This window comes from Brachyhypopomus gauderio, chromosome 18 (assembly GCF_052324685.1).
Source record: "Brachyhypopomus gauderio isolate BG-103 chromosome 18, BGAUD_0.2, whole genome shotgun sequence".
Lineage (NCBI taxonomy): Eukaryota > Metazoa > Chordata > Actinopteri > Gymnotiformes > Hypopomidae > Brachyhypopomus > Brachyhypopomus gauderio.
The window spans coordinates 9433660-9461269 of record NC_135228.1 but is presented as its reverse complement, the minus strand read 5'-3'; the positions used below and the strand labels follow the sequence as shown (position 1 = coordinate 9461269).

The following is a 27610-nucleotide window of genomic DNA, read 5'->3' as shown; positions in this document are numbered from 1 at the left end:
GGGTGCGTCCCTCGCAGGTCACCCGCCAAACACAAAACGCTGTTTCCCTTCAACACTCCAAGAAATATGGTCATGTTTGGAACTAGTGGTTTTATTATAAATCTTATTTATTATAAGTCTTTTTATAATTTTTCCCCCATTTGCGGTCATTTTTGGTTGTTAATTGCCTATCTGTTGTTCTCGTTATGGTTTTCGATTACCCATGTGCTCTCATAAAACTGTAATGTGATTGGGCACAACGAGGATGGTAAGTAACTCTTATTACATGGTGGGGCACTTGCCTGTTGGCCAGATTTCTATCACTTTACCTCATTTGTTCTCTTTTTTTTGTTTTGTTTCTGAAGCTTCCTGGAGACCTCAGCAAGATGCACTTGACTGACCACCCCCATCAGCAGGTGATGCATATGCCACCCAGCCAATCAGGATGCAGCATCGCAAGCGATTCGGGGAGCAGCAGCCTATCAGATATTTACCAGGTACTAATTCTTTTTTTTTTCCTTTTGTTCTTTCATTACAAAGAATGCTTCTTGCAGCTGTGAACACATATTCTACAGTTTCTTCGCAAAGAAACTACATATATCGCAGCAGCCTGGATGTCTGCATAAACATAAAGGCAAATAATTTAATTAAATTATTATTAAATGTAATTTAATACTTAATGTTTACTAGATTGATATATAATTCTTAGGATTTAGAAGTGTCTCTCTGCATTCCAAACAAGAGTTCAGAGGTGTGCATGAATGTACCCGTAATCAGCAGTCACGTGTGTATTCTCACGCAGGCCACGGAGAGTGAGATGGGCGACGTGGACCTGTCCGGGCTGCCAGAGGCCCCTGTCGACTCGGAAGACGAGGAGGAGGAAGATGAAGACATTGAGCGTGCCTCGGACCCTCTGCTAGGCAGGGACCTGGTGCGTGAGTGCCTGGAGAAGGAGCCCGCGGACCGCAACGACGATGACATCGGTCAGCCTTCCTCCCATTCAGCACCAACAGCTATTAAAAGATGCATAGTTACTGTTATCGATTGCTCATCAAATGGCTGACCTTATTAGAATACAGTGAAGAGAAAACAGCCATGCTCCACTGCTGCTGATATTTATTTATTTTCTGGTTTATTTAAAGCCCTTCTGGTTTGCAGGCATTTAGAGAACTGTCACAGTCATTTCTGAAGAACCTATTCTGGACCACCAGGATTTCCGCATTTGCATGTCAGAGCGGATGTAGTCGCAGGTGGTGTTGGGAATAGATGCCATACAAATTTCCATCACTCAAACACTGTCCCATCTCTCTGTTGCTTTCTCTCTCTCCCTCTCTCTCCCTCTCTCTCCCTCTCTGCTCCTGCCCACTCTTCACCCCTTCCTCTGTCCCCCTGCTGGTTTCACATACAGAACAGCTCCTGGAGTTCATGCATCAGCTGCCCGCTTTTGCCAATATGACCATGTCTGTGAGGAGAGAGTTGTGCACAGTCATGGTGTTTGAGGTGGTGGAGCAGGCCGGCACCATCATGCTACACGACAAGCAGGAGGTAAGTGCCTCATGAAACACATTTCACATCTTTCTCACAACTCTCTCACTCAAAACTCTCATCTCTCTCTCATATCTCTCTCTCCCAACTCTCTGCCAACTCTACCCATTCCACTTTTTGCATAATTTCACTTCAGTTGCTTGGCTTATAACTTAAGCCTTAAATACTCTTATCATATAAACATAGTGAAATACCATTTTGTCACACACACACACACACACACACACACACACACACACACACACACACACACACACCCACACACACACATATATATATAAACGGGTGCTATTAACAGAGATTACTTAGGACCACTAAACAAAAGCGGCTAACTGTCATCAGTTGCACCTCCTCTCTGTGGTCCCTGTGAGCGTGGGAGCTGTGTAAATAAAGGTGTGTGTGTGTGTGTGTGTGTGTGAGAGAGAGAGGGAGAGATAGAGAGAGAGAGAGATGGTAGTGGGGGGCTGGAGTGAAGGTCAACAGTATAACTTATCATTTCACTGATAAGAAACTGCATAGTCAAAGTGAGCAAGTGTAAGAAAAATTATTTGACATTTTATTACATTTACACACAGACACATGGTGACCAAGTGCTGCATCATACTACATGGAGTGTAACACAAAGCCTTTGTCTGTATAGACTTTGTGTCCCTGCCTTAAAATATACCATGACAGACATTCTGACTGTGGTGTCACTCCGAGGTGTTTTCTTTAGCACTTTTGTGGTTATTGCATGCGTCTCGAACACTTTCACAGAGCAAGTTTGCATTTTTCACTGTTGCTCTACCCCGGTCGCTTTCATTACGTGAGGACTTTAAAAACGTGTAAGACGTGATGGAGTGAGGGCCGTTGTCCTCCCCACTCTATGATGACGACCGGGTTGGGGGTTTGTTTCGCCGTCGTTCTCAGCTGGACCTGTGGTACGTGATTCTGAACGGCTCGGTGGAGATCGGCCATGCGGACGGCCGCTCCGAGAGCCTCTGCATGGGGAACAGCTTTGGTATCACGGCCTCCCTGGACAAGCAGTACATGAGCGGCGAGTTGCGCACCAGAGGAGATGACTGCCAGGTAAGACCCCTCGCCGCCACGGCTCACGTACGCGCTCCCGCCAAAACGGATTTGCGTTAAAGGAGCCGCGTTGCCTCGGTCCGGCCGACAAAGCACGCCAACAAACATTAAACCGATCCGATTAGACAAAACCAAAGCAAGCACATCCGCCATGTCAGTCTCACAGATTCCCCTTGTACATTATTCATTTATAGAAAGGACGACAATGCTGTTAATCAGTAGAGGACCAAAAGCAGAGGGTCACGTTGCGGCTGCCAGAAGCAGAAACACGTTGACGGTTCCTAATATAGCCAGGCGGAAGTTAGCACTCGCGTCAGAACTTTCGCAGTCACTTCTTGGCCACAGTTAGCTGCCCAGTTCCTCCGCGTTCACTTCCTCTCGCGGCACTCTTCTGGCCCGAGGAGCTGTCGTCTGCAGCCAGCATCTCCGCCAGGCCCCCTGCTCCCTCAGGGCGCGACCCCCTCCCCCTGGAGCGTGACCCCCCCCCCCCCCCCATCCTCCTCCTCCTCCTCCACGAGCGCCCCCATGTGCTGCCACCGCGACTCCGTGCTGTTACTGGAGTGCCCCGTGGTGGTGCCCAGCAATGCGCTGCTCTACCACAAGCTCACCCGCCTGCCTCATGTCGTTGTCGACCAGTTCGTGTGCATCGCCCAGGAGGACTACTGGCGCATCCTCAACCACGTGGAGCGCAACACGCACAAGGTGGAGGAGGCCGGCGAGATCGTCATGGTGAAGGAGCACCGAGAGCTGGACCGCAGCGGGACACGCAAGGGCCACATCGTCATCAAGGTGAGCGGGCTACACCGGCCCCAAGGGCCCCGCACACCCCACTGACACTGGCCTGAGCACCTGGGAACTCTTACCAAGTGCCTCATGTCACAGTGTTTTGTGTTCTAGAATATTCCATCCTCCGAGCAGGATTCTTTGGATTCTTTGTGATGTGATGCTGTATCAAAATTCTCTTTACAACTCAAATGCAGTGTTTCTATACAGCGTTCTGGAGCGCATGCAGATTTGTTTCTGCTAGGCTCTAGCCCTTTGTGGAGCACACCTGTCTGAACCGCTTTGCTTTCTGATCCTCTATCTACTCGCCTACTAGTTTCACTGGAGCATATATATGCATATGACACTTTCTTTACAAATATAAAACTTGCATCAGTTACAACACATTTTCTCTGTCAACATGTTGCATTAGCTGTCAAAGTAGTCTGTGTTGTGTACGGCCATGTATCGGTTCAACAAGTAAATATTAAATGGTTTTGTTCTTTGTTTAGTTTTTTGAGGAATAGGGCAGCCTGCTTGAGCCTTGAAAATGTGTTTTACACTGTTAAAGAATCTGAAGGGGACTATATGTTGTTTCCCCATACATTTGAGAACACTGTAGTGTCAGTAATAGTGAAACTGCATGTTATTGTTCTCTCTGTGATCGTCTCAGTTCTGCAAGGGCTGAAATTCCCCCACTACCTCTCAGCTTCTGTCCTTCTTTGTTATTTCATCACTCACCACAGGATCCCATGTAATTGTTGTAGGTGAGCCAACATTATGAAGGCTTTGTGTTGCCTTCTCTTGACTCCTACCTTTGATATAGAATGTGGCACATTAGTGTCACCGGTATAAACCAGATTCAGTTTTGGCATCTACATCAGTTTTGCAGTCCAGCATATTTTGGTCTTTTAAATAATTCTGTGGTCATCAAGAATCAGTTTACTGTTCTGAAATCGTTGCTTGCGAGTCTCTTTACAGCGTTGTCAGTAGTTTTGCAGTTAAACTACGTTTGTGAATGGAATGTGAGTTTTGTTAAAACAGTGAGGTTTGCATGGCTTGATTCAGGGCACTCCAGAGAGGCTGATCATGCATCTAGTGGAGGAGCCTTCAGTGGTGGATCCAACATACATTGAGGACTTCCTCCTCACCTACCGCACCTTCCTGTCCAGTCCGATGGAAGTAGGCAAAAAACTACTCGAGTGGTTCAAAGTAGACGGCCTCAGAGACACGGTGAGTGTGAGAGAGTGTGAGTGTGTGTGTGTGTGTGTGTGTGTGTCAGAGAGAAATTTTTGTGTATATTGATCTATTTATTCTGTTAGTCTTCTGTTAGTAAATTGACTTATTTCCTTAATTTCTTGTATGATTCCTGCTTTGCGACTGAACTACACCATAGTTAAAGTGCTTCTGCTTATAGACTAGCAATAGACTTTTTTTAGCAATAAAATCCCCTCACCTCCTGTTCTGCTGCTCAGTTCTTTGTTCTAAAACCAGCCAGAACAATGAGTTCAAATGGTCTTTTAAATACTGAAAAGTAAATTTTTTCAGAGAAATAAAGAGCTGTATTTCCTGCAGGTATTTAAATGGCTGTTTTCTAATTCAGCATATCTGCACGGAAGCGACATTTGGTGAAGTGTCTCTTCTCCCTTTAGACCCAAAATGAAGCAGTCAGAGGCCTCTGGTTCCATATATTCCCCCTCAGCTGTCTAACACGCCTTTGTGGGGTCCGCCGCAGTAGCTTAAGGGGATTGTAGTTCGCATTCGAAGGTGACCTGTTGGCACCTCCGTCGTCTTGCTCCATAACCAAACGTTCTCGAAATGAGTCGACAAAAGAACTTCCCCAAAGCAGACAAGATTTGGACGTCCAAACTCCTCTACCTCAGCTCACCTGCAGGAAAAGATCCGAAGTTGTACCGTTGTAACAGAAACATGAAGATGTTTATTTTCCCTTCTGCAGGTTACGCGCATAGTGTTGCTGTGGGTGAACAATCACTTTAACGACTTTGAAGGAAACCCTTCTATGACGCAGTTTCTAGAGGATTTCGAGAAGCTGCTGGATGAAGCGGTAAGCGGACCAGGGTGCATTATTTACCTCAGGCAAATCATTAAAATAAAAATAATGTACGTACAGATGCATAGATTTGCATGTCCGTGTCTCGTACGGACCGTACAGTAAAAGAGCTGTACGTATCGACCGCACACAGCACTCCGGTCGGCAGGTCAAAGGTTATCCTGTAGTCGCTAACGTGAACCGTCCCCGTCCCTCCACCACCCCAGAAAATGAAGGGTCACCTGCGGCTGCTGAACATCGCCTGCGCGGCTAAAGCAAAATGGCGGCAGGTGACGCTGCAGAAGGCGTCGCGCGAGGCCCCGCTCCACTTCAGCCTGCAGGGCGGCAGCGAAAGGGCCTTCGGCATCTTCGTCGAGACGGTGGAGCAGGGCAGCAAGGCCGCCGAAGCCGGCCTGAAGCGCGGAGACCAGGTGACGCCAGATTAAACACCGGTGGTGGGGGTGGGGGAGAGTGTGGGCGTGTCTTTCTTCCTTTGATTTGATACATTTGTGTCATTTCTGAGTTCACAGTCCATGTATATTTTTTGTATACGTTTTTGGTTCAATGTAATTTTAGTAACAGTGTTGTGTGTACTGATAATGTAGTTGTTACATCAAAGGGTGTGTGCAATGAACACATTATAGGCCTACAGTATGCATTTATATGTAAATATATGTATAATGTTTTATGTCTTGTGAAGAAAGAAATGCCCCTGCAGTGAAAAAGACGAATGTAAATGAGGTATTTATTGTCTGTGTCTGGTTGCTCGGTGCTACCTGTCTCCCTCTCAGATAATGGAGATTAATGGTCAGAACTTTGAGAACATCTCTTACTCCAAAGCTATGGACATTCTGAAGAACAACACCCACCTCTCCCTCACTGTAAAGACCAACATCTTTGGTATGTTTAAAATTCAGTTTCCTAAGAAAAATCACTCAATTTTACAATAATTAGCCTGAATGTAAAATCCACTGAAAGGCTATGAAAGGTTATGGAGAGGCCTTGTTCTTCTTGAAGGAAGAAGCCTGTTCTTCCCAGCGAACGCAAACCAACTGAAATTGTCCTTCTTCACTGTGGCCTGTGCCTGCTGAAATCCATAACCGTGTCTCTGCCCCAGTCTTCAAAGAACTCCAGAGCCGCCTCAGGCACGAGAAGAAGAACGGAGGTGTCCACATCCCCAAAATCCACGACAAGAAGAGCAACCGATTCTCCATCGCCGAGCTGCCGGGGGACCTGGAGCTCCAGAGCGACAGCAGGAGCCACAAGAAGCTGAAAGCCAACACCGTGTCGGGCGGACGCAACAAAATCCGCAAGATGCTGGAAAAGACGCGATTCAGCATCCTGCCCCCCAAGCCCTTCAGGTGAGGAGGGCGGGGACTCGTCCATGGGGAGGTTTATTCACTTATGCATGGATTCATTATGAAAATTATTATATTATGATTCATTATGTATTATGGATTTACTTACGAATTCTGTAAAAAGCGAAACTTTTATTTAGCAGCCCAAGGCCTTGGCACTCATGTTAATTCTTGCAAAACAGCCATTGAGTTTCCAATTAGCACGCAAATAGATGGTGTCAGCTGTGAATATTCATAGCGTATAAATGAATAAATATGAACCAATTTAAACCGTTTTGACTATTGCCGCCTGTAACTGTGCATACTGATTGGAATGAGGATGACTTATTAGTGATCGGACAACGTCGTTGCATCTGCATATCGAGATTCGTAGTTCTGTTCTTGACACCTACCTGCGTCTTTTCACTGATCAGAGACCTGCAAAAGGTCTCTTGCTCACGTGGAGGGTTTCATCTCCCTCGGTATAAACGCTGTTTCGGCTGCAAAATTGATCAGCCCTCGGTCTCTCGGCCGTTGCTCCCATTTCCTGGGCTCCATGGAAACATGCCGTGGGACATGCCCCCCCCCCCCCCCCCCACCGATCACTCGCTCTCCGACGAGCCTTCTATCGGCTTTGAGCAGCAGACGACACAGCGGGCACAAAACAACCCCGCTAGACTGGCGGTGGTCCGAATGCTGCCCTCCACTATCTAATGTTCAGTGCAGAAATGCCCCCGATGTGTCCTGCGCCGCTCTGGTGCTGAAGCTAAGCTCCATGATAAAGGTGTTTTGTCAACGCACCAGTCATGGATTGATGCAGGCGATAAGCTGCGCTACCACTATTTTGTAGTACATTCCACGCATGTCAGGCCCAATAGCTGTGATCTGTGTGTGTGTGTGTGTGTGTGTGTGTGTGTGTGTGTGTGTGTGTGTGTGTGTGTGTGCGTGTGTGTGCGCGTGTGTGTGTTTGAAGTGGTCAAGCTTTGCTTAATACTTGCTTTTTGCTTATTGTCACTTGTCTCTTATCTTTGCAACTGCTTCCTGCGCTCAGGGGACTGTTTGGGTAAGAGACACCCTCACACAGTGCCCTCCTGATCTCTCTCACCTGAATGCACATTTTCGCTATATATCTCGACAGTGCATTGAACATATTTTTTTTGTAAAATACAAAAACATGCTCAAAGGTCACGGAGTCATTTAGTGTACATGACTGCTGAGTCACAATCATGGTTGTGATCATTGGTGCAGAGATCATTTTAGAGATGAATAGACTAAAAGTAGATCATATAATACAAGGCTGCTATTTCGCTCTTGGTTGCTTTGGTTCGGTAGTTACTGTTAATCATACTAACCTACTTATATACTTACACTGTCTGTGCTACCAATTAAAAAGCCAAATGCATCAGTGGGTAGAGAGCAGTTATCTACTGTACACTCAGTTGAGGATTTATCTCCCCGCTCGGCAGCGAGACTCTCAAGCTACAGCTTCTCTAATGAGCCTGTGGTCTGAGACCTTTCGTCCTTCTTCCCCGACACCACACGAGTGCTCAGAGGGGCCAGCGATGGAGGTCAGCACGTGCAGCCAGACCCCCTAGGTTGAGAACAGACCCGGCTCCCAGACGCGTGAGGAGCAGCGGCCCGGTCCAGAACCGCCCCACTGCAGCTAGCCTCGCTGTGGGCAGAGAGAGAGGGGCCGGATCCCGACGAGCCAGTGGGTGTGAAGGTCGCAGGGCGGGGCAGCTCATGAGGAGAGGGTGCTCAGTTCTGCGCCGAAATAGCTCCAGCTGCTTTTCCAGCTCCTCCTCCTGAGATCTGTGCATGAACGCCACACCTGTCCTCCTTTGACTGTGTTCACTTTTGATTTCTGTCTCACTGAGAGTCCGTAATGGAACAGGAACCGTGTGTGTATCTTTTTTGTGTGTGTGTGTGTGTGTGTGTGTGTGTGTACGTCTCGGTTTGGTAAATAAACTATGCCCTTTTTTAGTCGTTTTGTGATGCATGATTTTAGTCATGTGATCCATTCACAATTCACTGTGCTGTGTGAACGTTAGTGGATTTCTCTGTGCCGCCAGTCTTGCCGACTAGACCATCTAGATGCCCATTGTGTGCACGCTTGAAAAAGGGCAAAGACCTGAAGGATTTGTGCTTATTATAGCTTAGCCTTCTCTCTCTCTCTCTCTCTCTCTCTCTCTCCATCTCTCTCACAGTGACGGGGGCGTGGGCCAGTCTCAGGACGACAGCATCGTGGGGACCAAGCAGGGCCGGCACAGCGTGGCCATCATGCCCATCCCAGGGAGCCTGTCCTCCAGTAGCCCCGATCTGCTGCAGCCCACCACCAGCGTCCTCGACTTCTCCAACCCCTCAGGTGAAGCTGCCCCCTCCAGCCTCACCTCACAGTCCTAATCCACTGCAAAGGACCACGAAATGGATGAGCTCACCTCTAGTCTTCATGCACGAAACCGGGCTTTGTTGTTTATTCAGCGCATCAATCATGCGTGTGTCATGGCCAAAAAAAAAAAAAAAAAAAAAAAAACCCCCTCCCTCCAACAGCGATCCGATATGGAGTCTGTTGAAGAAGAAAAAAAAACTAGATCTGTTTTCCCTGGTTTCTGTTACAACCACGAGTATATTAGGATACTCGTGCGTTTGCCGCTAGCTTGCTAATGTCTGTCATTCGAGACGCAGTTCAGAGCGCGTGAGTAGACACACAGGAGAGCCCCAAGTGACCTGGAACTAATAGCTGTCGTGTTGTCTCCATTGTCCATGTGAAGTGAGCGTATGCTAAACAAAAGCTACTTCCATACACGACGCGGTAGTTTCACCTGCTGGTGCGGGCCCCGGGTGCAGGAGTGTCCGAGCTGTTTGTCGTGTTTCTTGATGCGTGCTTCACCGAGAGCGGCTGGGGGCGAGAGAGTCCTGCACTCTTCTCCCCGTGAGAGCTGCTCTCCGGTCCCCCCGTGGACCGCTCAGAACACAGCCAGAACTTGCCTGCATCCTTCCAGAACATTTGCCTGGTGTTTCTCCTTTTTTCCTTCTTCACTTATCGTTTACACCACCTACAACATTTTGCACTTTCCATTATGGATCAGCACTCCACTGCAGTCTGTGAAAAAGCCACTTATGTTGAAGCATGTGTGAAAGAACAGGGCATGAGTTTCAAATGCATTCAACACACTTCATTCTTTATTAAACAATTGCTAAGCCCAATCACAGTCATTTATTACAACAAAATATTGTGACAGATCATCTCTGGAAACTTTGGAGAGTGTGCAGCGATAGAAAAATCACCTCACAAACCATTCGGATTGTGAACAGAAATTCACTCTTTCACAGAAATTGGATCTTTAGATAGTTTTCACCAAGAGATCATGCGTGCCAGAATGATGCCGTATCCATGAAATCTATCCATGAAATATTAGCCATGCACAGTGCGCTCTGCTGTTCAGGAAGGACAACGCTGCGCTCTGTTTTCCCCAAGCAGTCATGGGCGGTTATGTCGGCATATTTCAGCCACCTACAGACAGGAGAGCCAATGGGAACTCTTTCGTAATTAACCAGTAGAGTCTAGATCAGTGATTGTAGTTTGCTGGGGTGTCTGATCTTCCAGAACAGCGTGTTTGGGACACAGTAATGAGTCTGGAGTCAGGAACGTGGAGGTCAAAGGGTCAGGAGCATCCCTGTTTGCATCAGTCGGCATACTGTTGTTCCACTGTAGTCGCATGCTTAAGGTCATAGTTAGCATACAGCCTTATTTAGTAAGGCTGTACAATTTAGTGTTTATCTTGCAATCGTAATTTATTTAGTGTTTTTTTTCTTCTTCATGTCAAGCACCTACCTTGTAGCTACACTCCCTGACTGCTTAATTAGGCACAATGCGCACCGGCCTTTCCCCTGTTCATTACTCATTACTTACTGGGTGTCGTTTCGGTGATGGAGTGATGGAATCAATACCGACATAATAAAGAGTGTTGCGTTGTTATGAGTGTATCTAAGAGTCTGAGAGGAGACGCACGAAGCGGGACACACGAAGCCGTCCTGCCTGAGACTCTTGGACGTCTTGTCTGAGTGGTAGAACGTGAGGAGGGCAAGGCCATGATTGATTGTTTATTTTTTTCCCATCTCATTTCTTTGATCGGTTAAAGACATGTTTACACAGAGAATGACATCAAAACAGCTTTTAAATGCAGGAACCCGTTGTACTCGTTCTCTGTAACGGTCGCTTTCTGGATGGAGAGGAGCGGTGCCAGTTCTGAAGAACCCCAGAGCAGGAGGCTAGGATCACAGAGCTCTTTGTGTGGCAAGCCACACGCACTCAATCGTAAACAGATGTTTGGCGGAGCGCTGAGAAGTCTCCAAGAGGGAGGCAGAGAGACTTTTTATTTTTATTTTCGAGATGGTTCCAGGCCTGCTACTCCACTGTACCCCTCTCTTCTGTCCTGCCATGTTTCCAAACTCTCTTTTCTCCCTGCTTTTCAGCTGCTGGGTTCTACTGTGAGTATAAGCCCTTTGACACTTCAGCTGTTGCATCTTGGGCTTGTTTGGATATGATTAGGCATGCGACAAATTTTGGTTTTGTCTTCTGCTCACTTTGCTAAACCTGTGTTGCCCCCCCCCCCCCCCCCCCCCCCCCCCCCCCCCAGTTTCACCGCATTTTGAGTTCTTGCCTGTTTAATGTTTAACACACTCCTGGTCATGCGGTATGGTAGTGTGGTTGGCTTGTCTGCGTGATGGCCGTGTTCTCATTTAATAAAAGACTTGCAATTTCTCCTGACCACAAATCCCTTAAAGTGCTCTCCATATATTAACACTGTTTGACACTGTGTTTTCCTAAGCACCAACACCCAGATCCCTCTACCACTGTAACGTCAGATCCTTCCAGTTGCGTGTCTCCTTATTTAACTCCTCTAAGCTGTAGGAGACTTGCCAGCATCTCTTACAGAAGCCCATTTGCATCTGGAGGTGCTGGCCTTAGCCCCGTTAATTTTAGTTACCTCCCATTAAACACCCAAAGAGCAGGAGAGTGTTTCAGGCCTGTTATTGCCCATAGTGATATGTTGGACCACATCTGACCATTATTTTGACTCTGAAGCTCCTAACCGTATCTCCACTGCACTGTTGGCAGCCCCGCCTGAGATGATGATGATGTCTGGCAGTGCTCACTTGAGAACTTTCAGCAGTTATTGCAGCCGCTTGCTGTCTAAGCCAAAAGAAGATGCTCTGGTTTCGTTCACGTAATAATGTGTTTCTTGGAGTGATGCATGTGCTTGCAATGCAGCGTGCATGAAGCCATGATGCACTTACTGCTCATCACTGGCTGCATTAAGGAGCTCTGGGCAATGGCCTTAGTTAAAGGGTGGTGGCATGGGTCTGCTGTAGCCTAATCTTGACTTCCGGACCTATTTGATTACTTGAAGCCCCTTAACCGATTTGCCCCTTTGTCCCTGTGCCACAGACATCCCAGACCAGGTGATCCGCGTCTTCAAAGCAGACCAGCAGAGCTGCTACATTATCATCAGTAAAGACACCACAGCCAAGGACGTGGTGTCGCACGTGGTCAGCGAGTTTGGCCTCATTGCTGCCCCAGACACGTACTCGCTGTGCGAGGTGTCCGTCAGTCCGGAAGGCGTCACCAAGCAAAGGCGGCTACCTGACCAGCTCTCCAAACTGGCCGATCGCATTCAGCTCAATGGCAGGTAAGACCAGAGCTGACCCAGGAGCGTACACAAGCTCCTTATCAAGCTCTGCTGATGCCACCAAATGGTGTTTTCACCGCCTTGGTCTTGTGTGACTGGGTATGATGGCAGTGTCTTTCTTACAAGCCTTCACTCAGCGGAAATGCACTTCAATTAGATAATTGAGTACCGACAGGCTACCGTGTTCTCTCACTTTATGAACACTCATCCTTTCTTCCTAGTCTCCCAGCCCCTTGTGATAAATGGACTCCTCTTTTTTTTCCGCTACCCAGCAGCCTGGCTTCAACTAGGTTAAGATGAATATTTCATTGGCTGGGTGTTGTCCTGTAGACAGCATGTCTGGTGTCCTTCCTCCAATACCCAACCCAGGATGCGTTCAGATGCTGTGTTCACAAACTGAGGCCTGAAGGTTGAAGCCTTCCCTGAAATTAGAGCATCACCCGTGAGACTCAGATTTCTTTTCCTATCAACCCTGAGTTTACACAGCATGTTACCGCCATCGTGCTTAGCTTACATTTATTGATTAAGTACCTAGGAAGAATGCACTATAAGCTATTAAAATATTTTAGGTAATGCTAAAATTCCAGCATTCAGCAAATTTACTATTAAAAAAGCGAGATATGTATCATAAAAGCACCGAGTTGGCTCATCAGCTCTAGCTGGGTCTGGGTGATGGGGGGGGTGATTTGAACTTACCGATGAGAATCCAAATTCAAACAATTCTAGAATCCATTACGTTTTTTATGCTCTTTTTTTCAGGATGAGAACAAAACTGTAGCCTTATACATAAATGGCTCTGTAGACTGAAAAATTGCAGACTTCAGTACAAAATACTGCAATCTTGGTGTCACTTGATGTGTGTGATGCTGTGAACTTGAAAATGTAGGTATCGGTAGAATGATTAGAGCTTTGGCTCACTGTCGGGCAAGGTGGCTCAGACCCGACAACGCTGTGAGGACATGGGAAACGGGACCAGCATGAGCTTGAGAGGAAAGTGTAGGATGACATCACAGATTTTGGTTTCCCGGGTCTTTAAGTGCACTGGAACGGCACCAGGGACCATAATGGTGCACTATCAGTGCGCGCTGGCTTCCTAGGCAAGGTTCAGGTTTCCAGCAGTTTCCATCACCATAAGCAGAAAAGTTTTTCAGCGCAGATGCACTTGTCTCTTTAGCTGCCATCTGAAGACCATTAAGTCACGTTTGTGTTGAAGTAGCGTGAACGGAACGGTGGAGCGGTGTACATTACGGGCCCATTAGACGCAGCACTGTAGCGCCGCTCTACTGGACGCTTTCCAGGCAAAGCAGAGCAAGAGAATGCTGGCTGTTTGCTGCCCCTGCCTCACCGGTGTCCTGGCTGGTTTTATTGAGACTTAACGTACATAAGATAGAGCATAAGCCAGTGCAGCGTGACTGAAATTAGCAGCAGGAGTAGACATTGTTACAATAGCGAGATTCTTAACAGGTCTGTGCTGCCGTACCAGTTAATAAATGGAAGGCCCAATTCTCTACTTTCTATACAATCTCAAGGAAAGGCCTCCATTTGTAGTTTTCCAATGATGGGCTGTATCATTTCTGAGTGATGTCACACTGCTAATTTAAATTCATGTTGCAAGGATAACAGTTCCGCATAGTTCCCCATATTTGTGCAGCACTGAATCTCAAGGTTGGCTGTAAAGTTTTGTTCAGGCCCCTCCAGGCTCTGCCAGCCTGACTTAAATTGAGCTTTGTGGCTGACACGCTGACATCGCCCACCTGTGGTCAGGTACTACCTGAAGAACAACATGGAGACGGAGACGCTGTGCTCGGACGAGGACGCCCAGGAGCTGCTGCGTGAGAGCCAGATCGGCCTGCTGCAGCTCAGCACGGTGGAGGTGGCCGCCCAGCTCTCCATGCGCGACTTCGCCATCTTCCGCAACATCGAGTCCACCGAGTACGTGGACAACCTCTTCAAGCTGGACCCCGGGGGCGGCGGGGGCGGCCACCTGAAGCGCTTCGAGGAGCTCATCAACCAGGAGACCTTCTGGGTGGCTTCAGAGATCCTGCGTGAGTCCAACGCCCTCAAGCGCATGAAGACCATCAAGCACTTCATCAAGATAGCGCTGCACTGCCGCGAGTGCAAGAACTTCAACTCCATGTTCGCCATCATCAGGTGGGCGAGGGCACTTCATTACTGCCGCTGTTTGTTTTTTCTTGAGCAATGACCATACACGCAAAACCAGCAAATAACTAACCTAAACTATTAATAAACTATTTATGCAGAGGGTGTGTTAACATAATCTAACTGCCTATGATGCAATCCCACAAGTAAATGTTGTAAACCACAAGAAACTAGTTTAAATTGCTTTGTTGTGCTTTCTTTGTTTTGGGTTTTGAGTATTGTAGGTCAAATTATTTTGTGATTTCATATGCCACTGCTCCCTTTCTTTCTCTCTCTCCCTCTCACACACACACACACACACACACACACACACACACACACACACGTGCACACACACAGCTCCACAGACTGTATTCCAAAACCAAGATGATTTCATCTTTTTTATTGATTGTAAGCAGGAGCTCTAGTGGCTTACCCATGGCCGGGTGCCGCACTCGGTCAATATCCCACGTTACTGTTGTCATGGGCAGTGGCTTTTTGAAGGCGGTGACATCATATTGCTGCTTGTTTACATTACGGGCGTAGAGGCAGCCTGTCTCCTGCGGCCGGTAGCGTGGAGGCGGAGTCAGGCTCTGGCCACTCTCCATCTCTCCTTCTATGTGAGGACCCTTGGCTCTCTTAACCGTGTTTTAGAGCAACATCTGCCTTCAGTTAGACACCGGGTTATTAATGTTTGCTGCTAACACAAGTTCATAGAGTCCAAAACCAGTCTGCCTCGTCTGAATGTCAGTGAGCAGTCTGGGGAGTATTTCTTTATGCTTTTAATCAGTATTTCTTTATTCTTTGTTGAACAAAGAACTGGTGTTTAGATGCCACTTGTTATCTGCTTCCTGAAACCTGTGGTCATTCAAACAGTCACCAGGTTGGAGATTCAGTAGTTAGTAATGGTAGAGAAGAGTATAACTTGACTGCAACTGATCACCAAGTGTTGGTGACCATATTACTTTGTTCAGGGTCATAGAATAATTTGTGCATTAGTGACTTAAACTCGGCAGAACGCAAAACCTGAAGAAAAACAGGATCATTAAATGCTGTGAATGTGGAAGTCTTTTGTATCTGTTGTTGAATGTGCTATGCATTTTTATTTTGAGTCATTTTGTTTGTTTGTGTGTGTGTGTGTGTGTGTGTGTGTGTGTGTGTGTGTGTGTGTGTGTGTGTGTGTGTGTGTGTGTGTGTGTGTGTGTGTGTGTGTGCGCGCGCACCTGTATTTAGCGGGATGAGCCTTGCACCTGTTGCCCGGCTTCGAGGCACATGGGAGAAGCTACCCAGCAAGTATGAGAAGCTCTTGCGAGACCTGCAGGACATTTTTGACCCGTCCCGCAACATGGCCAAATACCGCAACATCCTGAGCAGTCAGAGTGTCCAACCGCCAATCATCCCCCTATTCCCCGTGGTCAAGAAGGACCTCACGTTCCTGCATGAAGGTCTGTGCACACAGCGCCCTCGAACCCACACATGTTCATATAGATGCAGATATCAGCATTTCTCGTGAAACCCCTCACCATGCTAATCTTGTAATGAGAACAGTGAAACCCTTCACCGTGCTAACCTTATAATGAGAACTGAGTGAAATCCCTCACCGTGCTAACCTTATAATGAGAACTGAGTGAAATCCTTCACCGTGCTAACCTTTTAATAAGAACAGTGAAACCTTTCACCGTGCTAACCTTATAATGAGAATTGAGTAGAAACACCTCACCTTCCGAACCTTGATGATGCGAACTGAGTGAAATCCTTCACCGTGCTAACCTTATAATGAGAACAGTGAAACCCTTCACCGTGCTAACCTTATAATGAGAACACTGAAACCCTTAACTGTGCTAACCTTATAATGAGAACACTGAAACCCTTAACTGTGCTAGCCTTGGTAATGAGAACAGTGAAACCCCAGACCGTGCTAACATTTATAATGAGAACTGAGTGAAACCCATCACCGGGCTAACTTTGGTATTGAGAACAGTGAAACCCCAGACCTTGCTAACATTTATAATGAGAACTGAGTGAAAGCCCTCACCATGCTAACCTTAATAATGAGAACATTGTAACCCCTCACCATGCTAACCTTAATAATGAGAACAGTGAAACCCCTCACCGTGCTAACCATGATAATGAGAACAGTGAAACCCCACACCGTGCTAACCTTGGTAATGAGAACAGTGAAACCCCACACCGTGCTAACCTTGATGATGAGAACAGTGAAACCCCAGACTGTGCTAACATTGATAATGAGACCTGAGTGAAATCTCTCACCGTGCTAACCTTGATAATGAGAACAGTGAAACCCCACATTGTGCTAACCTTGATGATGAGAACTGAGTGAAACCCCATCAGGGCTGTTTGACATGATGCAAACATGATCATCTGTTCCTCGTTCACATTTATTTACCGTTAGCTGATCCCCTCATGACTGGCAGGTCAGACCAGAAGTGCTTAAATTATTATGAACCAAACCAGCCTTTGACTTGTGCTGAAACGTGACAACCACACGCTGCTAATTGGGGTAGCGAACAACACACTAAGTTTGTCCTCATGCAGTATGACTCCGTCAGCCCTCTGTCTGCCTCTATCCAGGCCTGCCTCACTTCCTCTCCTCAGGCCTCTACCGTTTCTCCTTTCTCATGCCAGTATTGCCTAAGCCCTACGGAAGTGAAGATAAGACGAAGATCTCCCAGGGCATGAGAAAAAGTACATTTGTAATCAGAAGCAGATATTTGTTAGGCAGAAAGCAGCTGATATGTTTTGAGTCACTGATATGAACAAAGTATGTGGGAGCTGTGACTATGTGGGAGATGATGCAATACTGTAGTTTTATTGCTTATTGATTTGCTCCTCTCATTGTCCAACTTCTGCTTCTCTCTCTTTTTATGGCTCAGGTAATGACACGAATGTGGACGGCCTGGTGAACTTTGAGAAGCTCCGGATGATCGCCAAGGAGATTCGCCACGTTGTTCGCATGACCTCTGCCAACATGGATCCGGCACTCATGTTCAGACAGAGGTTTGTTATTGCAGTGTTCATTACACACACACCCAGTCACATGATGATTCGGTCACCATTGGATGATGCATTAGCCTGTATGGAGATTTACCAGTGTGTGCATTAGCATGTACACAGTTCTCATCCCAGCAGTGAAATAATAACCAACAGAGGCATGCAGCTCAGGTTCAATGTAAAGGCAGGTGGAATAGTTTGGTGAAACCAACCGGTTGAAACTGAACATTTACATTTCTGGCCACCAGTGAACTAGTCAAAATGTCCATTGTTCTATTCTAAGGGACCCTTGAAACCAGTGCATCGCTGCACTAATTTAGCAATGCATCACTGACCTGCCACATGTAATTATAATGTAATTATGAGGCCACGTGATGCAAACCCTTGCTCAGAGCTAACAACAGTGGGCATAATAAACACTCTTGACTTATTTTTAAAAAGTGGTGTAAGGCACAAAGCTGACAGACACAAGACACCACTGAAAAGTCATTTTACTATTTGAATATGTCACTGTGTCGAGGTCGTTCTGGGCTGTGACATACTGTTGAAATCCTGTTCGTTGGATGATACTGGTGAGGTCACGTTCATTATAATACTGGTGAAGTCATCTTTACTGGAGCCATCCCAGTTTTCTACAGTGGACACCAGCTGACGGTGCAGTCTTCGGTGGTGGTTTCCTGTTCGGTCAGACATTTGCGTAGATGTAGGGGGGGGGGGCAGTGTGGCCTCTTTCTGATTCTCTCTCTGCCCCTGCTATCCTCCTCTCTCTCCCTCTTTTTTCATGGCTCTTGCTTGCAGGAAGAAGAGATGGAAGAGTTTAGGGTAAGTGTCTCCCTCTCTGTCTGTCTGTCCCTCTCTCCAGCTGCATTCCTGCATGCTCTACGCATCATCATTAACCCTTCATCCCCATTCCTTTCTCTCTCATGTACAAACAGAAGCTTCGAGCTCTCGCGTGGAGGATCCAGCCGTGGCTGTCCCATCATTTTTTTTTTTTTTTATTCCAATAACCCTTTTGGCGTCATGTGAAAAGTTTGTTTTCTTTTGGTAAAGACGACCCTTTTTATTTTTAAAGGCCCGTTTTATTTGAGCATGGTATGTGGTTTGAGCCAGACCCTGGTTGCATGGATAAAAAACCTGTTCCAGAATGCCAATCTGCAATCAGGGATTAGGGACGCAGTCATTTCACTGCGCCTGCCGAGGCATGGCGGCCTAACCCAGCGCACATCCTTCTCCACAAGTTTCTTCTTTGGCATAACCTTGATGGCAAACTAGTAACTAATACGGGCAAACCTGAAGGATTGTTAGCAGCCGTTAAAAATAAGGAAAAACTAGGAAAAAAGTAGGAAACGTGAAGTAAAGACGCACCAACGGTTCCAGCTGCCCGAAACCTCTCGTCCCCACGTGACTCCCCAGTTGCCATTCGTGTCCGTTCGTCCACCTTAAACGTCTCTGCCACCCCTCACGTCTCTGCGCCCTGCTCTCCCTCAGGTCCTTGAGCCAGGGCAGCACCAACTCCAACCTGCTGGACGTGCAGGGCAGCCACAAGAAGCGAGCGCGTCGCAGCTCCCTGCTCAACGCCAAGAAACTTTACGAAGACGCGCAGATGGCACGCAAGGTGAAGCAGTACCTGGCACACCTGCAGGTGGAGACGGACGAGGAGAAGTTCCAGATCATGTCCCTGCAGTGCGAGCCAGCCTACAGCACACGTGAGTCTAGCGTGGCTAAGAGTCATTGTAATCAGCCTCAGAAAATATAGGAAATATAGCTGAATAAAGGAAATGTAGCATAATAAAATATAATAAATGGAGCACTATACAAAATAGTAATCTGCTAGCGCAATCTGATCGGATCAGCCAAGCTTTTGTTTTTTTTGGGTGGTATTCATTTAACCTATATGAATTTCACTGAATTTAATGGATTTTTAATACGGTTAGATTTTTTTAATGTGCCTCTCTGTTCTTGGATGCTTGACAAATCCTGCAACAACTGGAAGAAATATGGAAAGGAACCTGAACAGCAATTTTCCATCAGCTGTTTCATGAGTGTTTTTTCCTGTGCCGTTACTGCCATCTAGTGGTGCAACTGCACACAAGCTTAGACACCAAATTATAGCCCGTACAATAAACTAATCTCACTGACAACTGAAGTTGACATGGTAGTAGATCTATATATGACATGCAAATTTAACAATTGAACTATCTTTAAGCCACATTCAGCGTATTTGTTAATGAGCCTTTGTTAATCAGCCTTCAGCCTTTTATCAAAGTTGTGAAAACTCTTGAGTTCAGTGAATATGAACTTTGTAAGCTTTTTTTTTAAGAATTCCAAGCTGGTTTGCTTGTGGTATCAGTCCAGCATATAATGGCAGAAAATCCTGAGCAGATGACCTGGGCAGGCTTTATGTTTCCATTCTACAGTTCAGCTGTGTCATTTATCAGCCGGCTTTTTGCTCTGGTTATAGTTATATTGCTCTGTTCCGTCTTGTGTATGTCCAAAACGACACAATAACTGGAAAGGTCCTTTAGCAGTGGATAATCAGTGCTGAGCTCTGAAAACATCTCCAATAGATCACCAGGAGATCCCCAGTAGAGCTCCTGTAACTGTCAGGACTGGCTCCAGGGTTGTTACATCTACTGCCACTGGGGGGAGGTCACGAGCCAGCTCTCGTCAGGGCAATCAGCGTAATGAGAGGTGATGACCTGAACGTGTCTTTCCCCTTACTTAAGAAAGACAGATGCAGTGTCTCACCGCTGAGTTGTCTGTAGCCTTGTGCTATGTTCCCACAGTCAGCCTCTTTGCCTCGATATTGTTTTGCGTGTTGGTGTCTCGTCACCTTGCTCTCTTGTTTCTGTTTGTGTGAGTGTTTTCACTCCTGCGCCGCTCTCCGGCCCCTCCCAAGTTTTCCTTTGCTGTTTATTCCGCTATCTAGTTACTTTGGAAAGGGTAAAAGTAAAAATCTAGTTTTTTGTTTGTAGTTTTTCTTGCTTAAGAGAGCCAGCTACTTTCCCCGGTGTCCTGAGTCTGTTGTTTGGGCTGTGTTTCTTCACGTCGAGTTTTCCGCGTTCTTTCAGTTTTTTTCCTACATCATTAACAGCGTTTTTTTATTTTTTTATTCTCTTTTCCCGACAGTCTCGAAGAACTTGAACGAGAGGAGGTCCACCAAGTCGGACGCCTCTCCCGTGTCGCTGCGCTCGGGCACGGCCGCCTCCAGGCCGCAGAACCGCGTCTCACAGGTGCTGCAGGTGCCGCCCGTCAGCCTCAACCCCCTGCGTAAGAAGAGCATCGCCAAGGACCTGGCAGGCCTGCACGGTGAGGGGGGGGGGGGGGGGGGGGGGAGCAGCTGGCCTCAATGCTGTGACATGCTCTGTGGCTTTAATCTTTAGCATTGAAAAGCGGTTTGAGCAACTTAGACTAATAAATGTCTCCCCCTGGTGGTGGAAAGTAGTGTAGGGACTCTACCCAGAACTAGTGGTTGAATGTTGCTTTGTGTAACTTCTAATATAACTGAAAAGCACCTGATGCTGACTCTACACTAGTGACCTATATTTTACCATTTCAGGTTGATTCTATTTAGTATTCTATACTAGTAGGTCAAAGACACTGAATGTTGACTGTTAACCATTAATTCCTGTGTTGCTTTCCAGTGTGTTTGGCAGTCCGTATGTTGCTTCATAGTACTTATAAAATTTAAAGATTACTTCAAAGCTTTTGGGATTCAATAAAAAACACATTTGCAATGAAATTTGGTTTGAAAAAATAAACATTTGGTTTGGACTTTCTGACCATAACTGCATTGATAATATTGCTAAGGCCTTATTCACCTTGAGTGCAGGATTTGTGCCCTGTGTCCTGCTCTGCTGGTGGGGTTGGGCCGTGTCTTAACCCGCTCTCTGTCCTGCAGGCTCCAGCTCGCCACAAGCGATGAAGAAACTGTCCATCCCTTCGGAGGAGAGCAATGGGAAGAGGTGTGAAGAAGGCCCGTCCACCGTCTCCTCCCTGCACTCCAGCCCAGCGGTGTCGCCACAGAGCTCTCCTCGCAAAGGTGATCCGTCACACACACACACACACACACACAGGATTCACACACACACACGTATCGGTGCTAACCGAGTTCCGCCGCGTCGTCTCCTTTCCAGTGAGCAGCACGGCCAAGACGCAGGAGTGCGGCCCGCCGAACCTGTCTGGCTCCTCGTCGTCCCTGGGCAGTGAAGCCAGCACCAGGGTGGGGACAGGGAGCAGCGCGGGGGCTTCACGCCGCAGCTATGGCATAGGTGGGACTTTCCTTCTCAAGCAGATCCAGAGGATCACCCAGCAGAAGGAGGCGTGCTCGGAGACCTGTGCGTCTCCTCCTCCCCGGAGGCACTTCCCATCGCCCTCCAGGCTTCCGTGGGACAGGAGCAGGTCTAGGGACAGACGGGGAGGAGCAGGACAGGGCAACAGCTCGGCTAGACAGCCAGAGAACGCAGAGAGGACAGACACTCAGCCGGTGGACAAGCCCCGAGCCTTGGTCTGGTTGCGCAGGGACAGACACAGCAGGAGGAAGACTGTTTGACTGAGGGACAGGGTTCAGGGCCACAGCACTGCAGCATGTAACGGGAAACACTCCCAATAAGTTGAAAAGATATCTTAAAGTGTTACAAATTGCGTAGTTTTTAAGAAGTTACAAAGCTAGAGATGAAATGAAAGAGAATTAAGGAGCTGTGGTGCTTTCAGGCACAGTGAAAAATGGCGTCCTCGGGAGTGCCAGTGTTTGCTTACAGGGACGGTGGCAGACCAGGACTTTCTACGCAGCCAGAAAAGCAAGTTTTAGTCACTGTCCCCAATGTTGCAATGTTACCCATAAGCAGTGTTTGTTGTTTGTTGAAATAAACCAGTGTTCCCATACCAAAGTTAACTCTGTTTTAGCAGCACTCCCTCTCCGGGTTTGGTAGAAGGCGGCATAAGCGCCCTGGCTGATGGTGTGTGTGTGTGTGTGTGTGTGTGTGTGTGTGTGTGTGTGTGTGTGTGTGTGTGTGGCAGGCTACGCGTTGATGCCGTCAGCGAGGCAGGAGCAGTCGGACTCCAGCCACAGCGAGATCTCCTCGCGCTCCAGCATCGTGAGCAACTGCTCGGCAGACTCGGCCCCCGCCGGCCCTGCTGAAGAGCGGGGCAGCTGCGTCAAAGTCAGCGTGCAGGAGACAGCGCCACACGGCCAGCAAGCGGTCAACCACTGCCAGGCCGGCGCCAGGTACAGCACCTCTGGACCTCCTGCCATCTCTCTCTCCATCTCTCTCTCTCTCTCTCTCTCTCTCTCTCTCTCTCTCCCTCTCCCTCTCAATCCAGTCACATATCAACATACTGGTAAAGGTGCAGTCTCACACGCTTGTGTTCCGTGGCTGTTCGATTTTAGATAAGTCAGAAACTTCACAGCTTTAAACGCTGCAGTTTTACTGGGTCTGTGTGTGTTGTGCATTCTGATGGATGCATTGTTATGCATTCGGATGTTTAATTCTCACCAAGGACAGGGGTATTTCATAGAGAGACCATGATGCCAGATCTTTCACAAACTGCATGAACTAAAATGTAATAATGGGTTTCTGTGTGTCAGGTTGGCATTTCCACCAGAATCTTTTTATTCTTTATTGGTTGTTTTTAATACCTTGGAGTAAAATATTTATATATATATATATTATATTTATTGAAATATTGATTATTTGTCCCTGTAGTGAGACATGTAGATGATTCAGCTGTTTTCATAATCTTGGACAGACACCTTGAAATTTGTTTTACTTACACACACTGGGTTCATTTTAATTATTCGTCCCACACACCCGTGTCTCTGAACGTATTTAATGACAACTGGTAGCCTTTGTCTGCCCCCAGCTTCCTGTGTGGCTCCCAGGTTTTCATCTGTATTGTGTCTCTTCCTGCCTTCACTGCGTTTCTTCTCTTAGTTCGTCTTTGGCGAGGCACGCGCTCATGCAGGCTCCCACCTTCACCTCCTCCAACAGCGGGGAGGAGCTGGCACCGCACGACCCCCCCGAGGCGGCGGACAGCGGCCGCGGCAGCTGGACCTCCTGCTCCAGCAGCTCCCACGACAATGTGCAGAGCCTCCAGGCCCAGCGCGTCTCGGACCTGATCAACCACAGGCACCCGCCCATGGGCGGCCCCATCGCCGAGGTGGAGGCGGGGCCGAGCCGTCCGGACGAGCGCCCGGACGCGGGACTGGGACGCTCCAGGCAGAGCTGGGCTTCCTCCGGCTCGCTGTCCGACACCTACGAGGGAAACTACGGCACCGTCAAGCGCAAGACGGTCGAGCGGCCGGGGGAGGGAGGCGAAGATCCCACCAACGGACAGCCGTGTGCGGACGGCGTGTACAAAACGGTCACGTCCACCACAGACAGAGGGCTCATAGGTGAGAGAGGCCCGTCCGTCCGCCTCTCGGTGGGCGTGCGGACGGCCCTGGCCGTGGTTTGTGCTTGTGTAATGGCAACAGCAGATTTGATGTGCACTGCTGTCCTCGCAGAAACGGCTGTTGATTCTAAAAGGCTTTGTGATAGCGCTGCTTCAAACGAAAGCAACTCTGAAGCTTTCTTTCACCTTCTGCTGGTTTTGAGACTGCAATTGGTCACGTAGCTCCCCTACCCCCACAGTCAAAGTGATAATTCCTCTAATCCTTTTCAGACCTGTTTTTAAGAGGGTAGGTGGGGCTCATAAAACAGAATGACCGAGCAGAGGACCAGACCCTCAGAACGCAGCCTGCCACCAACCTGCTGCTGCCACCGTCGCTCTCGCATGCTCTAAATGTGTTTTTATTTGATTTAAGTGCCCTGTTACTTTGTGAACATCGCATTAATTTTCGTGCTCCGTTGTCTTTTTGTTTTGCTTTCTGTTCTCCCCTCCCCTCTCGCCCCCTTTCCCCCCCCACCCCCTCCCCCGCTCGCTGGCAGTGTACTGTGTAACCTCGCCCTGCAAGGACGATAGGTACAGGGCTCCTCCGCCGACCCCCGCCGGGCTACCAGGGGCTGGCCCTGGGCAACGCGCAGGCGCTGGAGGGAGGAGCGGCGCGGCCCGCCCACCTAAAACCGCCCGACTATAGCGTGGCGCTGCAGAGGTCCAAGCTGCTCCCGCGCGGCCCGCCGGCCCTGGCCGACGTGCGGAGGCAGGCGCCCGGGCAGCGAGCCTCCCTGGCCGCCCCCCACTCTGTAGTCCTCCAGGCACTAGCAGATAGCGAGGAGGGTACGTGCCCCCACGCCTCGCATGCGCCCTGATTGGCAGCCGGGTTGCCTGGAGACGAGCTTGGAGATCTGAACTTGCTGTTAGCATCTGCTCAAGCTGTTTGTCGCAGAGTTATGATGACAGGATGACTCTAAAGTAGTCGTTCCGTAGTAGGGCATCGTGTAAACGGACCCGTCATTAGTTTTTGAAGAACGGAACAGTATGTTTAACCAGACACAATGCATTGCTTTATGTTGGTAATTCTCTTATTTTGAGGTTTCTGTGTGTTGTATGTAGTTTCTTGTAGTGTACTCGTGTTTCTGGTTGAAAGTAGTTGGATGTTTTTTTTCTCTAAATGTCCTGTGTTGTTATTATTATTATTATTATTATTATTATTATTATTATTAATATTATTATTCATCACTTTCACTCAGACTTCTTTTTTTCATCTTTGTCTCTTACAGATGAGCAGGTCTCGGCAGTGTGACCCCAGTCATATGTGTGTGTGTGTGTGTGTGTGTGTGTGTGTGTGTGTGTGTGTGTGTGTGTGTGTGTGTGTGTGTGTGTGTGTGTGTGTGTGTGTGTGTGTGTTTGTGTGTGTGTGTGTGTGGGCGCGCGCGTGTGTGTCTGTGTTTCCATGTGCGTTTGTGACGAACAAGGGGTCCAAAGCATTGAAGACGGCTTCATAAGGCCTTCATGCTGAGCACATTCCCCTGCACACTCCAGGCAGACCCATGCAATGCCAGCCACTGTCCTTTTTCCTTTTAAACCACAGACCACCGTGTGTTTGAACAGACGCCACACACTAAAACTGAGCTAATCGAAGAGTTGCTTCGGTCCTCCGCTTCCCAGAGCAGCATGAGAAGGGGAGTTTGCCTGTGTGTCACACTCCTCTCACAAACACCATTGTACACCAAGTGGCCCTTTTGTTTCGTTTTTATATACATATGTGTTATTTTTGCCAATGAACAAAGAGTCTTGCAGAGTTTACATATTAATTATATTTTTTGAACCTCATGCAAAAGGCATGAACACTGCTTTTTTTTATTCAGTTGTAAGGCTTTTCAGCTGAAGAATCTATTGCTAAGTGGGTTGTGTGTGTGTGTGTGTGTGTGTGTGTGTGTGTGTGTGTGTGTGTGTGTGTGTGTGTGTGTGTGTGTGTGTGTGTGTGTGTGTGTGAGAGAGAGAGAGAGAGAGATCAAAGTTTTATTGTACCTCATCAAATGCTTAGCTCTGAGTGATACTCCGACAAATTTTAACTTTCATGATTTTCTGGATAACTTAATGTGTATCAGACTAGACTAGATTTGATGTGTACTATCCAAACAGTGTTGGTGCATTTAAAGCTTGGGCATCTCCTGTCTCAGTTCAGAAAGAATACAACTCCTGTGAGCCTGAAGTGTTCATTGTAGTTCCTGTCAAAGTGTTTACATAATTGGAGTATACCAGGTCTGTAGAAGACCTTGTCTCGAATGTATAATCCTAATCTTGGGTTTGTGAGTGCTTGCGTTTAGTGGACATTCCTGATGTGCCCATCCACTTCTTTAATCTGGGGGTTTTCAGCGTGCACATAATTGGCTTTTTTTTTTATAGTTGTGCAAATATGAACAGCTAGCTAGAGGCAGTTTGATTTCAAAAGCAGTTTTATCATCTGAAAAGGAAAGCATGAGAGTAATGTGGTATTTTAGAGGAGTTTGACCGTAGCATCTCAGGCATGCCGTCTTCACGCAGACGCTTGAACTGCGCTCACTCAGAGACCAAATGATCAGGCTCTTCTGTGGTACACTGCTGTCTGTTTGCTTAATGAACTGTGCTGTGTATGTTCATAAGAGTCAGTGGGGGGAAAGCGCTCATCTGCTGTAAGATATTAAACATTTACTACTTTATTGCAGCTGCAGTGGCACTGTAGAATCATAATAGTGGTATAATTAGGCATGTGTCCAGATCTAAAACGTTTTAACTTTTAGATGCAGGTTTCTTTGTATGTGTTTACAGTGATCCTTACAATTTGTTTACAGTGTTCATTGGAGCTAGCTGTCATTTATGACATAGAACTGAAGTCTTATTTTACTGTGCCAGGCTGATTGGAGGTTTATTTTTTTTATTTTTATTTTTTAAGCAATAAGAACAATGTAGATGCAGAATCTGTAACAGTTTGGTTGTCTGTGTACCTCATACACCATCTTGCTTGTAAATGACCTGTAAATATTGTTTTTGCTCCTCCTCCAGGTTGTACATATATACAAAGAGAAACGTGTCTTGGTGTCGAGGGCCAATATATTTATATGCTACATGTGCGTTTTCTTTCCTTGGTAGCCAATGGCATTTTGACATTTTGTATAGTATTTTAAATATGCCAGATTGATTGTTGTTGCGTACTGCAAGTATATAAATATTATTTGTACATTATATTCTAACTAACCCTTAGTTTTCTAGGGTTAAGATGTGGATAGATCGTATAAACCCAAGGGAAAAACTGGAGTATTACATTTTTTTTTTCTTTTTTCAAACAATGACTTGAAAATATGAATGGAGATATATATATATATATATATATATATATATATATATATATATATATATATATATATATGGATGGATTTTTACATATATATTTTCTTTGTTGTAAATTAATGTTATTGATCATGTATAGTAGAAAAGAGCCCTCTATAAAGTCTGTATTTTGAATATTTTATTAAAATAAAAGTCATGGTTATGATGCCTGTACCAACAACACCACCATTGCTCTTTTACCAGGCAGAAATTCAAAGTCCATGCCACCTGCCTTTCTGTAAAATGTCCATGTTTTGAACATGTGATTCGTTCTA

General features: G+C 47.1%; 1 protein-coding gene across 1 annotated transcript in view; it reads left to right on the top strand.

Annotated features, from left to right (window-relative positions):
- rapgef6 (Rap guanine nucleotide exchange factor (GEF) 6) overlaps positions 1–27313 on the top strand; it is a 61359-nt gene extending 34046 nt beyond the window's left edge. Inside the window, 26 exon segments of the mRNA XM_076980813.1 lie at positions 345–476; positions 782–962; positions 1388–1524; positions 2434–2592; positions 3229–3381; positions 4423–4587; positions 5312–5419; positions 5632–5835; positions 6196–6304; positions 6522–6765; positions 8949–9106; positions 11218–11232; positions 12194–12434; positions 14199–14585; positions 15807–16018; positions 17468–17591; positions 18384–18407; positions 19074–19291; positions 20715–20894; positions 21487–21627; positions 21722–21856; positions 22605–22812; positions 23519–23979; positions 24515–24570; positions 24572–24803; positions 25247–27313. Of these exon segments, the coding sequence (XP_076836928.1) occupies positions 345–476; positions 782–962; positions 1388–1524; positions 2434–2592; positions 3229–3381; positions 4423–4587; positions 5312–5419; positions 5632–5835; positions 6196–6304; positions 6522–6765; positions 8949–9106; positions 11218–11232; positions 12194–12434; positions 14199–14585; positions 15807–16018; positions 17468–17591; positions 18384–18407; positions 19074–19291; positions 20715–20894; positions 21487–21627; positions 21722–21856; positions 22605–22812; positions 23519–23979; positions 24515–24570; positions 24572–24803; positions 25247–25269 (4407 nt within the window). The 3' untranslated portion in view covers positions 25270–27313.
- The last annotated feature ends 297 nt before the right edge of the window (positions 27314–27610 follow it).